At 57.9% G+C, this 15232-nt stretch overlaps 4 protein-coding genes across 4 annotated transcripts; 1 reads left to right on the plus strand and 3 right to left on the minus strand.

The window, feature by feature from the left end:
* Positions 1–35: 35 nt before the first annotated feature.
* Positions 36–2032, minus strand: BKCO1_1070001 (uncharacterized protein; the record flags this gene model as incomplete). Its single annotated transcript, XM_020270220.1, has 3 exons — positions 36–1628; positions 1682–1918; positions 1973–2032. 3 exons carry the CDS (start codon positions 2030–2032, stop codon positions 36–38), a joined length of 1890 nt encoding a protein of 629 aa, XP_020125120.1.
* A 433-nt stretch (positions 2033–2465) lies between these two features.
* BKCO1_1070002 (uncharacterized protein) lies at positions 2466–3209 on the plus strand (the record flags this gene model as incomplete). The annotated part of the gene is made up of 3 exons (XM_020270226.1): positions 2466–2504; positions 2681–2923; positions 3030–3209. 3 exons carry the CDS (start codon positions 2466–2468, stop codon positions 3207–3209), a joined length of 462 nt encoding a protein of 153 aa, XP_020125122.1.
* A 589-nt stretch (positions 3210–3798) lies between these two features.
* BKCO1_1070003 (beta-glucosidase g) lies at positions 3799–6295 on the minus strand (the record flags this gene model as incomplete). The annotated part of the gene is made up of 2 exons (XM_020270227.1): positions 3799–5992; positions 6045–6295. The coding sequence occupies 2 exons, from the start codon at positions 6293–6295 to the stop codon at positions 3799–3801; spliced, it is 2445 nt and encodes an 814-aa protein (XP_020125121.1).
* A 3607-nt stretch (positions 6296–9902) lies between these two features.
* BKCO1_1070004 (vacuolar assembly sorting protein vps8) lies at positions 9903–15126 on the minus strand (the record flags this gene model as incomplete). Its single annotated transcript, XM_020270228.1, has 3 exons — positions 9903–14236; positions 14289–14721; positions 14770–15126. 3 exons carry the CDS (start codon positions 15124–15126, stop codon positions 9903–9905), a joined length of 5124 nt encoding a protein of 1707 aa, XP_020125117.1.
* Positions 15127–15232: the final 106 nt, after the last annotated feature.

The following is a 15232-nucleotide window of genomic DNA, read 5'->3' on the forward strand; positions in this document are numbered from 1 at the left end:
CCTTCCACCATCAACCCATCCACCCTCGCTTCCTCTCAGCCACTGATCAGCCAATCCCCCTTCCCTCTCTCTCCCCTCCCTCCATCCATCTCCCCATCTCCACCGCAGCAGCATCCACATCCAAATCCGCATCCAACGCCCGCCCCGACGATGAATGAGTCCAGCTCCGGCTCAAGCTCCAGCTCCGCCCCCGCCCCAGTCTCCGCCCCCGTCTCCGCCTCCTCGACTACCTGCCGATCAAACGCACTTGGCAATAGCAACGGATACGTACACGGATACGGATCCGGCGGCGGCGGCGGCGGCTCGATGGACGATGGTCCGGGCGCGGAGCTCAAAAACGCGTCATCGTCGCCATATTTGCTGTAGCGGTAGTAGTCGTGCGGCGAAAGTTGCATGGGCTGCATGATCTCGGCGCGGCCGGCGAGGTTGTCTTCGAGCTGGCCGGCGAGATCGTCGGGCAGGTCGGGAAAGGCGAGAGAGGGTGGCGGGTACGTGATGGCGCCGCGGGTCGTTCTGTGGGAGGAGGGCGAGGAGGATGAGGGGTGGGTCTGGTTGGCTCGGTTTTGCCGATGTTGCTGATGGTGGTGGTGCGGATGAGCCGGGGCGTAGAGTGGTGGTGGTGGTTGAGGGTATGCGCCCAAGTCCGACCGTGGGTAAGGGAGACGGTATTGCTGCGGGTTGGGGAAGTGCTGGTGGGAACTAGAAGCCATCTGCTCCTGTGGGGCCTGGGGCGGGAATGTGTCTGACACGTGATGATGATTCGCGGAGCGGAGCAGAAGCTGGGTGGATGAGCTTGACTGGTTGGGCTGTTGAGGAGGTGGCAAGGGTCCTGGAGCGATGATTGATGTGAATGAAGCTCCAGGGTATAGGTTCTGAGATTGCAAGTGACCAACTTGCGCGGGGTGAAAGCTCTGCTGAGGCGGCGAGACAGCGGGCTGCCGCTGTGTCCATTGTTGCGCCACCGGAGCGGGCTGGACTGAAGTGTGGTTTTGCAAATTAGCAGGGGAAGGCGCTCGCAGGGCCTGTGTCTGGGAGTCGGAGTGAGTTTGCCCGGAGAGATCATGTGGGCGAGGAGATTCGTTTTTCTGATGCTGCTCTTGTTGATGTTGTTGAAAGAGAGACATGATGTCGTTGGCCGGGTCGGGAACAGCATTGGGATCGGGGGTGGGAGGCCTCCAAATGGGCCCATCGCTAACCATTGAGGTCAAGGTAGAGCTAGCCACGGATGGAGATTTTGAGCTAACACTAGCAGAGCGGACCGACGAGCTCTCGGAGCCTCTGGAAGGGCTTTCCAGCGATTCGGCTCTTCCACTGTGGGGGATCATCTCAGGGCGGGCTTCGAAGTTGTCGAGCCACTCGCTGACCCGTTTGTAGCCTTTATGGGTACGTTCATCATAGGGCTGTACATGGGTCCGCAAAGGCGGTAAGGGAAAGACTTGATCAGAGGGCCTGGAATCTGTGAAGCTTCTAGCAAGAAGCTGCTCCAAGACGTCTTTGCGGACGGATGTGGTTTGGGCCAGATCATCAAGTTTGTTTTCTTGGTAGATGACACGGTTGCAGAGTTTTTTCAGAACCATGGTTTGGTCCCTTATTTTTGCGGCCTGGCTGACGACTCTGCTTTTCACGCCCTGTATGGGAGAGATTAATTTCGGAAATACTGATGATCAAGATAGTCACTCACCATGAACCGATTTCCCATTTTGATCTGCTGTGCTTTGAGAGACAATATGATGTCCGTTAAATCGCCTTTAATGCCAGGCAAAGCGGAGGCTACCGGAGCATGTTGGTTGGAGGCTTCCTTTTCGAGGATAGGCCCAACAAAATGACTGGCAGATGACTTGAGATTGCTTGCCAACTTGCTTTTCTTCTGCCTGGCGATGTGAGGCGGGAGCAACTCGTTGGGCCGGCTACGTCTTCTCTGTTCTGATTCAGTGGGAGCCTAAATGACGTGTCGGTAGATTCAGAGTGTTACCATGTATTGGGCACGCGCTTTGCCGATCCTGTATTTTGCGCGAGAGAACTTGACCTTCATGGTTGCACTTTGGATGGTTGGTGTTGGAACAGCATCGGGGTGCGCTAGCAATATAACAACCATGAAGATGAAGCCTGGTGATCTGGCAAATTTTCAGTGTGAGCTGGTGCTCAGGGTCCAACTCAGGGTCTCATCGTTTGACGGGACCGCAGCCGTGTTAGGCATCCACGTGCGCCATCCTCCCAGAGACGCTCCTTCCACTTTCCCACCAATCAAAGCGCCACCCACTTGCCGCAATCAGCGAGTGCAACAACCATGGCACGCGCCGTGGACCTTTGCCAACAGTCCTTTATATAAGCCCCCACTGCCCCATATCTTCCGTTCCTTCTTCTTCAACCTCCACAGCTCGGAGCATCGCAAGGAATACCATCAAGCACAAACGCTGAAGTTCTTCAAACCCTTCTTGAGCTCTCAACACCCTCGACTTGCAAACATGCCCGCTCCTATCGACGCCGCTTCTGCTCCTCCTTCGGTAAGGAGCCCGCCTTCACATACGTTCCAGTCCTGATTTCACTTCTTGATCTCTACTGCGTTTTCTCCCTCCCTCCCTCTTCTTGCTTCACTTCAGCGCAACCGCTTTCCCTCCCGCTAGTATATACACATCCATCCATCCATCCATCCAACTGATCCCATCCCTCTTTACCATAGCCTCCCCTCCCGACGCCTAGCCTCCCTCCCGACGCATCGGTCGAGGACTACGAGAAAGCCATCGAGATCGAGCGCCAGAAGTGCGACAAGATCATGGAAGCCAAGGCTCAGATGATGGCCAAGTACGACCGGGCGCAGGAAGCCTGCGACCAAGCTCAGCTGGCGCTCGAGCAGCACGCCGCCAGCAAGCAAGAGGAACAGAAGCAGGACCAACAGAGCCAGCAGGACCAGCAGGAACAGCAAGTAAGCAAGCAAGAGTAATTGATTCCTTGTGTTGAGAAACCAAAAAAAAAAACGAAAACAAGAAAAGGCAATAGCTGATATGCTCCCCTCTTTCTTTCTCTCACAGGCGCAGACCGACACCCCCGCCGACTCCAGCAACTCCTCCTCCACCACCACCACCCCTTCTAAGCCTACTGCTACTACTAGTACTACTGGTACTATCACCACCACTCACAAACGCTCTCGGTCCAATCTGAACCCCGAGGCGCCCGAGTTCACCCCTGGCTACTTCTGGTCGTCCCATTAGCGCCATGGCGACGTCGTGTTCCGGCGCGAATCTTCTTCCTCCGGCTGAGCGTTGGGTTGGGCACGCGCATGCGCTCGTTAATCCACTCCGCGACATCGATCGACGTTGCTATGGCTGGTTGGCGGAGTTTTTGGCATGCTGTGGGAGATGGGGCCCGGGCGGCTCTCTGAGGTGACGTGGTCGTGATTCAAGATTTGGAGTTGCGGCATCCGAAGGGGGGAGAATTCTTTAAAGCTTGGAGTTTACTCGTTTTGGTGGACAATGAAAAATCTATACGATCCGCTACCATGTTTCGACCACTTACTGCCAAAATACAATCGAGGATTTCCCCACAAGGCATGGTAATGCGGAAAAGAAGAAAGAAAAAAAAACTCGAGCATGATCACAGAATCGCATCGCTTCAATCTAAGTGGTCGACAGGAAGATCTGTTGATGATATAATAATACACATTTCCATTATCATTACAGGGCATATCAAACACTAGGCTACACTACTCTTACTCACACCACTCCCACCACCACCAGTCGCTTGCCACCACACCCATCTCAACTCCCCATCATTACCATCACCACCACCACCCTCTCTCACTCAAACCGTAAAGCTCCCCCTCAGCACCAAATCCCGACTGCTAAACCCAACCACGACCCCAAACTCGCCCTCGGGCACGCTCCACTCCTGCAACACGACGTCCCAAACCGACACGTCGCGGCGCATCAGCGCGAACGACACCTCTTTGCTCTCCCCCGCCGCGAGCTCGACCTTGTCGAAGCCGCGCAGCTGCTTGACGGGGGTGCCCTCGCCGGCGGTGGCGGCGGGCAGCTCGACGTACAGCTGGGGGACGGCGGCGCCGGCGAGGGCGCCCGTGTTGGCGACGGTGGCGGTGACGGTGTAGAGGGTGTCCCAGAGGGCGGGGTTGCCGCCGGGGGTGGCGGCGGCGGTGGTGGCGGGGGCGCCGGCGACGGAAGCGTTGTCAGAGGCGGGGGTGATGGAGAGGGAGGAGAGGTTGAAGGTGGTGTAGGAGAGGCCGAAGCCGAATTCGTACTGGACGCTGATGTTGTAGTAGTCGAAGTGGCGGTAGTCGATGAGGAGGCGCTCGGTGAAGTCGGACTGCCAGGCGTTGGTGTCGACGGCGTCGGCGACCGAGGTGGTGATGTTGGCGAAGTCGTAGTCGGACTCCTCGAACGCGATGGTGTAGGGCAGCTTGCCCGAGGGGTTGACGTCGCCGTAGAGCACGTCGACGATGCTGTTGCCGATCTGGTCGCCGGGGAAGTGGGCGGCGATGATGGCGGTGACGTTCTCGTTGTCGGCCCACGGCATCAGCGTGAGGCCGCCCGAGGTGGTGATGACGACGGTGTTGCTGCAGTTGGCCGCGACCTGGGTGACGACCTCGTCGCCGTCCCAGTTGACGTGCAGGTCGGTGCGGTCTTCGCCCTCGGAGGCCCAGGTCTTGAGGAAGACGAGGCAGACGTCCGGAGCGGGGTAGAGGTTGGAGGGCAAGGTGCCGGGGGTGATGAGGGCCGTGTTGTTCAGGACGTACTGGACGATGCCGTCCTCGGACTCGACGCGGGCCTTGATGGCCTCGAGAGGGCTGACGACGGAAGTGAAGCGGGCGGTGCCGGAGCCGCCACCGACGGGCAGGCAGCCGTACTCGTAGTCGTTGGCGTGGGGGTACAAGCTGTTGGTGAGGTCGGCGGCAGCATTGCCGAGGACGGCGACGTTCTTGGGGCTCTTGAGGGGAAGGGAGCCGGTGTTCTTCAACAAGACGGAGCCGGCAGCACCGAGCTTGCGAATGTGCACGCTGTGGTTGCCGCGGACATCGACCGAGGTCTCGTTGTTGAGAGCACCTGCGGCGCTCCAGTCATCGTACCAGTTGCTTTCGGGCTGCCAGTCGTTGACGGCGGGGTAGGCGCCGCTGGAAGGGTCAACACCGGGGAAGCCCTCGTCCTGACCGAGGAGGTAGTAGGGAGTGAGGACACGCTTGACCATGTCGTCCACGCGGGTCTCGGGAATGCTGCCGTTCTGGACAGCCTTGGTGAGGTTGCCGCCGAACCAAGACGGAACGCCCTCGAGGAGAGGCTGCCAGTTCCAGGCACCGGGCATGGTCATATCAAGACCCGACTCGACGGAGGCGACACCGCTGTGGGTGCCCATCCAGTCAGACATGACGTAGCCCTGGAAGCCGAGCTCGGTCTTCAAGATGCCGTTCAGCGTCTTGGAGTTCTGGCAAGCGTAGGAGCCGTTGATGCGCTGGTAGCTGCACATGATACTGGCGACACCAGCGCGGACGGCGTTGGCGAAGGGCCAGACATAGAGCTCGTGGATGGTGCGGTCGTCGACGTTGGACGAGACGGACATCTGCTCCTGCTCGTTGGGGACGTGCTCGGGATCGAACTCGTCGACAGGGTTGCGCTGCGTCTCCTGCTCGTTCACGATCCAGTGCTTGGCGGTAGCCTGGACACCAGTGCTCTGCACGCCGAGAATGGTCTCCTCCATGGCAACGCCGGTGAGGTAGGGGTCAGGCGAGAAGCCCTCCCAGTTGCGGCCGGCCATGGCGCTGCGGCCAAGAGGACCGGCGACGGGGCCAAGGAAGATCTGGGAGCCCTTGCCACGGAACTCTTCACCAAGGAGCCTGCCGCGCTCGTTGATGAGGGTCCTGTCCCAAGAGGCGGCAGCACTCAGGCCGGCGGGGAAGGCGCTGGCGTAGGTGGCCTGGCGGATGGCGAGAGGACCATCCTGCAGACAGAGGCCCTTGAAGCCGACGCGAGGAATGGGTGCGATGTTTCTGTGCAGGTGTCAGCTGGCAGTTCAGCGGACGAGAGAAGAGAAAGACATACCCAACGCAGGGACCGGGAGCACCAGTGAGCAGAACGACCTTCTCCTCGAGGGTCAGGTTGCCGAGAAAGGCCTCGGCCTTCTCCAGGGCGCCGGCCCAGCCGGTCAGCTGGGCAGAGTCGATGCCGGTCATGTTGGGCGAGGGGTAGACGGGAGGGCTCGTGGTGAACAGCGAGGAGTCCCAGTCCTGGGCAGCCTCGGCGCCGGCTACGGCGCCGAGGAGGAGAGCGGCCAAGTTTGTGAGAGGCGCCATTGTTGCTTGATGCGGGTTGTCGTGGAGGCGTGCCTTGGAGCTTCATCTGGAGGGCGGCGTGCGGGCTCTTTAAAGGCGATGGAGCGGACGACGCGGACGAGGCGGGCACGGAGCTGGTGCCATGACACGCGGTTGTTGCGATGCACTGTGATTGTCGTCATGCTGGTTCTGGAGAGGACTCAACCCGGGGATGCCTGGCTGCGGACCGTGCGGATGGCGGAGGAGCTTGTTCGGGCAAGGCTGCGGAGAGCAAGGCTTGGTGTGGAGCCCCGTGTGCCGCAGATCTACCGCCAAACCGGCATACATTGGCGCCTGGTGGTGAGCTGCTCGAGTGATGCTGCCATGCCATGTCGCGCGCGCCACACGAAGCCGTACGCTGCGCTCCAGACACGATCCTGCGCCTGCGAGGTGTTGTTTCGCTAAGGCGCGCGCCAGAGCGTCAGCGCGGATAGGTAAGCGCGCGACATGGCATGGCAGCATCACTCGAGCAGCGTGCAGCGTGGAGAACCGGCCGGAGATGGTGCGAAGTCGGGCCGAGCTCTCTCTCCGCTGGAGGCCCGGAGCCTCTCACCCTCTCCCCAGTCTTTCTCCACTTTCATCACGGCACTTTTCGATGCTGCACCCCGCTATCCCACACCCCGAGCTCCGATGTTTTCCCAGAGTGCCAGACCGAGCGCGCCCCACCCGCGCCAGGTGCGCCACCGCCGTGGTCGCGTGCAGCCCCAAATCTGCCGGTGCTGATGACATGCCATGAGGCTGCCCTGCCCGCTGGCGGCTCTGGGGTTGCTTCTCCCGGCCTGCATCTCTCGCCCACTTCCCGCACGACTGAATTCGAACCGATCGCGGCAGCCGTGGCAGGGGGCTGGCAGGCACAAGACATCAGCGGCGGAGGCCGTCGGGTCAAGATGGCGCGAGCGAGGACCACCAGGAGCCCTGCCGCAGACGAAGAGTCGCTGGTGCCGCTGGTGCCCAGCGCCTGACGTCGCGTGGCTTGCTGAAGTCCCGGCCATCTGCCGGCACGGTTCCGTGAGGTGATGGTCAAAGGATGATGCCGCCCTCCGCTCTCCACGTGCCCGCTCCCCGCCTGAAAACTTGGCAGCCACCACGCCCTTTTCCCTCCCCCTTCCTTGGAAAGAGCCGACGGCAGAGCGGCAACGGCGGTGCGGCTGGCGCCACCACCAGGGGGAAAAGGGAGGCAAGACCACCCACGTGGTCGGGAATATCGCGGGCTCGGGCGCTGGGCTCTCAGTCAGGTCCCCAGCTCGCTGCCCGGTCAGGCAACGGAGCCGCCGGGACCTCCCCCACGATCCGCAAAACCATTCTTCTCGCCAGTTCTCCTCGGCAACTGCCTTTGCGGTGCCAGAGCCGGTGATGAGATCGCCGCGTGATGGTCACCGACCAAGTTACCCCAACGGCGGGTCCCGGCCATATTTCCTCGCGAAACCCTTGCTCTTTTTTGTTTCCCACTTCTCGCCAAGTCCCGCCTGATGATCTTTTATGTCATGCTTCGCTTGGCTAGCGCGCTTTTTTTCTTTTCGCATCGTGAGGTTGCATCGTGGTGGTGTCGTCGGTGGCCAGCATGTAACATGCCCATCGTCCGTCCTGTGTTGCAAAGACGTCGGGGGGAAAACGTTCGGGCGAGACCTGGACAAACCATTGCGATCCTGGCTGTCCCTCTCCCTCCGTTCGGAAGTATAGGAGAGATGGCCTGACCGAACCTATTGAGGGAAGTGCGGGACTCATCTTCCGGGGACGGTGAAGGAAATGTGGGGAGAGCGAACAGCCATAGGGAGCGCGAGAATCGGAGCCCGCTCACCGACGAGATTCTTTGAGGCCATACACCAGTGGAAGAAGGAAATATGATTTTGAAAGCAAGAAAGTGCTGCGGCCCCCCTCGGCCGAGGGAAATATTCGGAACTGATGAGAGTCGAGTGAAGACAACATTGCTAGCATTGCTAGCAATGACAAGTTGGATGACTGAATAGAAGGTAAGTATTCATGATCCGTATAGACTCACGTGAAAGGCCGAGTAGGGGAAGTGAAAGGTCTCCATCTGGGCACAGAATGGAAACCATCACTTCCACGTCGCACGCGATGACAGTCCAGGGCAAGAACAGCAAGACCACGGTCAGAGTGAGCGCTGTACCTGTTATCTTATACCCGCCGCACCGCTGGATAAAGATGACTTACCAACCTCCTCCGCGACGATTGCCCCATCCCGAATCCTTCCACAATCTGGGGTGCGTCTCCGCCAAGAGCAACTCCAGGCTAAATTCAATCCAGCAAGTGACAACCAACATCACGAGAGACGTTGGTAGGCGCCAAGGACGCCGTCATTCCTTCCGCCACGTGGTTGAACGTTGGATCGAGCTAGCATGGGTTCCAAGCGGAAAGCCCGCTCCAGAGAACCAATCGCCAGCGAGAAAGCACAAAAGATCAACAACCGATTTTAAGCATCATCCGTCAGGATCCTCGATCCCGAAATGCAAGTGGCAGCCTTTTGCATCAAATTGCGTGCAGGATCCCTTGCAACGGTGGTACGCCCGCCGATCATCAGCGAAGGCGCTGTCGATCACACCGCGAGTCCGCCCGCACCTGCGACGCCCCGTGACAATGGTGAGGCTGGGGAGGGGGTGAGGTCTGCACGGCCAAGGGGGAAAACCCGCAGTCAAAGATTAGTAAAAGGTGAGGAGACTCCATATTCAACACGGAAAAGCATGTAAGCAAAGCACCCGACCCGATTCGGTCACATTCCTAAAGGGCCTCGGAACTGCGGCACAGAAACCAACATTGCGGTGATGCGAGTGCCTCTTCTCGAAATCGTGGTGGGGCTGTGAGCCATCTTTTTGGTCAAATGAAAGACATGCTGGAAACGGCAACACCCCATTGATTCATGGAAGGTCAAGGGTATTGTGTAGACGGTGTTGTATACGCCTGGGTAGTTCAACCACACTAAGTGACCCAACCTCGTAGACTCAAATCAAGGTTCTCCTCGATACTTTGCCAACACATTCATTCGTTATGCGGAAGGTAGCCCTGGATCTACACGCCGCACCCTCCAGCAAAAAACAAAACAAAACCGAATAGCCTATCACAAAAAGCAAGATGCCCCAAAGACCACCAACCAACAAGCACATGAACAGAAACCACACGAAAGGCCAAGAACCAGGAAGGAGCGAAAAAAAAATGGAGCACAAATCACAACTCACGGCGCACGACCTCAAGCCAGGAAGGAGAACAAAGAAGATTTTCACAACGGCTACATGCTCATACTAACTCATACTTCACAACATGCACACATCTCGTCATCATCAGGACATGACCTACTAACCGAGCCCTCTCTTCCCTTCCCACACTCTCTGAATCGCGTGTATTACTGATGGATGGATGGATGGCTGGGTGGCTGGATGGTTGGACGCATAAATCCCTTCGATCAAAGAAAAAAAGAAGGAAAAAAACATCGACACTCTTTACTCATCATCCATCATCACCTTTTTCCCCAGCGCAAAGAAAAGAACAAACATCTACCAATTACCCGCCAATCCACTTGCATCATCATCGCGCGAGAACAAAGACAAAAAAAGAAGACTAAAACTAAAACTAAAAACTACACCACCAGCGCAGCAGCAGCAGCAGCCGCCGCCGCCGCATCCCTCTCCTCGCGGCACAGCGGACACCTAAACTCTCTCGCACCCTCACCTTCCTCATCCACCTCGTCGTCCACCACCTCGCCAGACGCAGACCCAGCGGCGCGCTTAGCAGCCGCAGCCGCAGCCGCAGCAGCGGCGGCGGCGGCGGCGTTCCTCTTCTGCTTCTGTCTCTTCTTCTTGTCCTTCAACAAGCAGGACCGATGCCACAGATGCCTGCAAGCAAACACGACCAACGGCCCCACCGTACCACCGCCACCGTTCCCATTCTTCCCATCACCAGCAGCACCCTCACCCCCACCTCCCTCCCCCTCATCATCCTCATCATCATCACTCCCCTCACCCCCCAGATCACCACCATCCTCCTCCTCCCCCCCCTCCACCTCCGCCTTCCCCTTCCCCCTCCTCGCCCTCCCCGCCTCCACACTATCCCCCCTAACCGCCCACCGTCCCCTCCTCTCCCTCTCCGCCCGCACCCTCCCCCTCTCCCACGCGTCCCAAACCGCGCTCCCCGCGCCGGGGCCCCAAACCCTGCGCTTGCACCCCTCGCACGCGTTGCCCCTGGGCCGCCAGCCGCGCGTGCGGCGCGCGTGCGCCCGCTCGAGCGCGGAGAAGACGTCGCGCTCGAGGAAGCGGTTGGCGAGCTGGGTGAGGGCCTCTTCGAACGTGTAGGCGGCGAAGACGGAGGCGAGGACGGCGCGGAGGTCGGAGAGGGAGGGGGAGGAGAGGGCGGCGCGGGTGAGGAAGGCGCGGAGGATGCGGAGGAAGGAGGGGGAGGGTTGGCCGGCGGCGGTGGCGGTGGCGGGTGCGGTGGCCGGCGTGGTTGGTTTTGTTGATTTGGTGGTCGTGAGTTGGCGTTTTTGCTGAGCGGCGGCGGCGGCGGTGGTGAGCGCTTGGTTGGTGCTGATGCTGGGTTTGGCGGTGTCTCTGGCGGCCATGCAGGTGAGGAGGGCGCTGAATGTATGTTGGACGTTGGTGCGGAGGCTGTCGGTGATCTTCTCCGTGTCGATGGCCGCAGCACCTGATTGGCTTTTGGCGTTGAGTTGCGCGATGGATGTCGAGGCTTGCTTGGTCATCGCCACGGTGATGTCGATCAAGTCGAGCCAGAGGAGTTCGTCCGGGTCCAGGTCCTTCTCAGTGCCCACGTCCCCGTTTACAGCCCTCTTCCTTGGGTCCGCTGGTCTCCTCTTGTTGCGTGTTTGGCCTTGGCATAGCCACGTGCCAATCTTGGTGTATTTGTGCACTGCCTCCAGAAGATCTGCAGCAGCTTCTTCCGTGTTCGACTCGTCGGGACTTTCGCTGGCGGCATCGAGCAGGCCGACCAGGGCAGTCTCCAGTGTGCCAAGATGTTTCACCAGTCTGTCCATGGCTTCCCGGATCAATCCATCCTGGGCCATGAGCACGACAGCCGCATCGACCACGCCGCTGCTCTCCATGGCTGGGAGAACTTTTTCGAGCCGCAAATCCCCCGAGTTGAGAAGACCAACATAGTCGGCAACGTGCGTGGGATCATACCTACACATAAGCTGCACATATTGCTCGATGAAACGAGCTGCTGAAATTTCTGCCGGAAGAGGCTGCTTGGCATTCGTGACCTGGCCTTCTGGCTCCAAAAGCGCTCTGAGGAACAGGAACTGGACGTAATGGTCTGCTTCCAGGGTATCGAGAGCAGGCTCCAGGAGCACGGGTGCTGAGTTTTTCAACGTCCGCGCTGTCAGAGCGGCATCGATGTCTGCAAGGACCGTTGCATGAGCGAGGATGACGGCATGAACCTCGCCGACTTGTCGTTTGTTGAGCCCCTTGCTTGGTCTCAAGCAGTCCCTGATGCACTCGAACACCGCCGCACGATCGTCGGCGTCGTTGAGATATGTCTGGACAAGACGCGCGTATTCTTTCGCACCGCTGTAAACCGATTTGAGTACCCGATAGAACCCGGCCTTCTCGAAAAGTGGAACAAGCGACTGGATGTCTGTTGGGTGGTAGACGGAAAGCAAGTACTCGACACTAAGCTGGCAGTCGTCCGCTACAGCATCGGACGGGTAATCGCAGAGACCCTCAAGCAACTTGTGAAGCGCGCTTCCAGGGAGAATGATGTACTGTGGGAACTTCGGGAGATTGCGAGCCACAAATATGTATAGATAGGTAGTATCCTCGGACTCGAACTGGCCCTCCGACATGACTCCAAGTAGGATGTTCAAGATGTATTGGCGCGTTGGTCTTCTCCCGGAAGATCGATCGGAGGCCGACACGCCATTTACCGTTCCATTTGGTGACTGCCCTCCGTTCAAGTAGGAGTCCTCGAATGCCTCATTGAGCATGCTCATGAAGCTTGGTGTGTCGAATTTGAGAATTGCTCTCAAATAAGGAAATGATTCGGCCGATTCCTTATCTTCAAATGGTTGGAAGACGTCGCCGCTGCCTTTGGGCCACTCCATGGGTTTTCCAGAGAAAATGTAGGAATATATCGCATCTTTGGCGCTATCGGCATCCTCGTCCGGCAAAACACTGCCACCGGGATAAATGCGCCCGGTGAGGGTATACGCAAGGTATGGAAAAATCTTCATTGCGGAGGCGAGGATTTGCTCTTCTGCCGGCCCGGAAGGCTCACCACCCGACAAAACAACTTTGACCAAGGTGAGCAGGTCGATGAGCGGGGTGATGTAATCACGTATGGATCGGGTCCACACATAGATCAGTGCATCATACAGACTGTACTGCCTGCAGAGGATCGTGACCTGGTTGATGTCTACTGTGGCTGTGTCCAAATGGCAGATCATTTCCTCAAGCCTGTCGGTACGGGTCTGTGACGCGTATTGTGTTATCATGTCCTTCAGAACGTCCGGTGGCACGGACGTAATCTCGTCCTCGACGATGTATGGCTCCAGAACCTCGAAAAACACGTTCTCTGACGATGCGTTCTGGAATGCCTCGTACACGTCCTCGAATAGGAAGTCCATCTCCTTCATGCTCAGGCATGCCGAAAAGCTTGCTGACGCTAACTCGAATAGCTGAGAACGGGATGTTTCATCACCCGAGGATTCTTTCCTGGAGAAGGTATACTTCAGGGAGGCGGAGATCATTTCCAGTAGTTTCTCCTGGACTAAACCGTGTCTAGTAGCATCATCACTGGGCAACCCTACGGTAAGTTTGTCAGCATCTCCGTTGTAGTAGGAGGTTGCCAGCTCGATGGCAGCTATGTAGTCTCCTTCTTCCACGAGTGCAACAAGTCGATCTGCCCAGTTCGAGAGAGTTCCAATCGAGACGTCATTGAAACCCAGAAGGAACAATCTGCCTTTGTAGGCCCGAAAGCTCATGTAGAAAGCATCTGCGACAACACCGTGCATGGAGTCGTCCTGCTCGTCCAACTGCTCCACTACAGAATGGAGCTGGCGCGAGAACAGATCCTGATGGAAGATGTGCTTCTGGATCAGGTCAAATGAGTCCGTCATCCTAAGAGAGCTATCTTCCAGGATTATGAGACGTTGGCTGATTGTGAGCACGCCGAGGACGGATCGGCTGATCCACTGTACGGCAACGATTGCTTCCTCAGCCCTCCATCTGCTACGAGGTCTGAAGCGAAGAGAAGGTCGTTGTTCTTTCTCCCGCCGGTCTGCAACTTCCACGTCCAGGACTGTGAGCACATTTGACCAGCAGTACACGAGTTTCGTCTTTGAGACAGCTTGCGGGCCGTCCTCCCCGGAACTCTTGAGTTTTACAGCGGGAAACCACGCCAAGCAACCACTCAAAGTGCTGTGGGGAACTATCTCCTTTGGTCGTGACATTTTGTGTTGCGTCTCGGCAATAGGTGTGGTGGAAACGATTACAAGTAAGTAGGGTGTCAGTAGCGCGGTGAGGCCGAGTGGGTCGGTCGGTTGCTCCACGTTCCCCAAAGGCAACGGCGAAAATGCAAGAACAGAACTGGACTTCCGCGGCTGGTCTATAGCGCCCGCAGAAGGTGGGTATCTTCCTAGAATTCGGGTGGTCTTCACTGTCCGACCGACAGCCCCCAAGCCTCGTGTTGCGAGATGAGAGAATGCCATGCCACCTTCATCTGCCGACACAAGCGCAGTATGGCGAGTTCCCAGAAAGCCTAGATGAAGGACAGACACATCGGTGAGATGGCCATCCGATGACCGGTTTTCAGCTTGCCGTTTGTCGATGGGTGGAATGTGGAGGAATGGCTTCGCAGATCTGGCGATTTCCCATGTGAAAATGTTTCCAGACGAATGACCACCGGCAACTGTCGTGTGATCGGCCGATATCGCAAGAGCAGTGACCGCGCCAGATTCGATTGCTATAGTCTGTCAATATCCTTGGCATTCCGCATGTGATTGGAGATGCCCTACCTTTTGTACCTGGACCAATTATGGACTTCAGCGTCTGGTGGTAGTCGAAAACTAAGATCAGCCCTTTTGAAGTCCCAATGATGATAGAAGCGGCAACGGCCAGACATGTTGGTCGGCCAAAATTCCGTTTGCCAAGCTCTGAGAAAGCCTGACCGGATATCCTTTTCAGTCTTGTCCACCGCACAACTTCCCATGGCGGTTGTGGTGTGTCTGCTCCATCCTGATTCTGAAAGAGCTGGCTCGAGAGCGACGACTGCCTCGAGTTAGACCCAAGGAAGGCGGGCGAAAGTGCTCTCGGCGAATCGCGCGGTGAGACTGGTGTCCTAGCAGAGAATCGACGTTCGAAAGGCTGCAGCGATGGCGGCCGCTGACCTCTACCGAATGACGCGAACGATTGAGGAACACTACTTCCGGGCGAAGAAAGTGCGGAGCCCTAATGATGTCAGCAGAGGAGCTTAAGAGATAATAAGGAGCAGCGCACCTGGACGGAGGGGGTATCATCAGGTGCTGAGATGGAACCCTCTGGGCTCATTGCGCTGAAAGAAGCGTTCCGGTTGGGTAACGATGGCGAAGGGCTCGCGGGATCCAAGTCCTCCTGCGTGTGCTGTTCCTTGACCTTTCCATAGCCATGGAAATTTGTTCCGTTGGTCCCGTTGGTGGCAGCCCCAGAATCTGCGCGCAGATCTCTCTGCTCTTCCTCGATAATATGTCTGAGCTCCGAATCGGCACGCGCCAGATCAGGCGCAGGATCATTGCGCAGGCTGGCCGCGGCTCCGTCAGCGGTATTGACATCCTGGCTGCCACCGCTGACATCGCTGTCTCCGTCTGCGGAGCTCATCTGGGTCGCCTTTCGCTGCTCATAGCTCCGCCAACGGCTGTGTGTGGTGGGCAGTATCCAATGGCTGTGGAGGCGCGGTGGGAAGCAGCAGTCGGCGGTAATGCGG

This window comes from Diplodia corticola (assembly GCF_001883845.1).
Source record: "Diplodia corticola strain CBS 112549 chromosome Unknown scaffold107, whole genome shotgun sequence".
NCBI classification, from domain to species: domain Eukaryota; kingdom Fungi; phylum Ascomycota; class Dothideomycetes; order Botryosphaeriales; family Botryosphaeriaceae; genus Diplodia; species Diplodia corticola.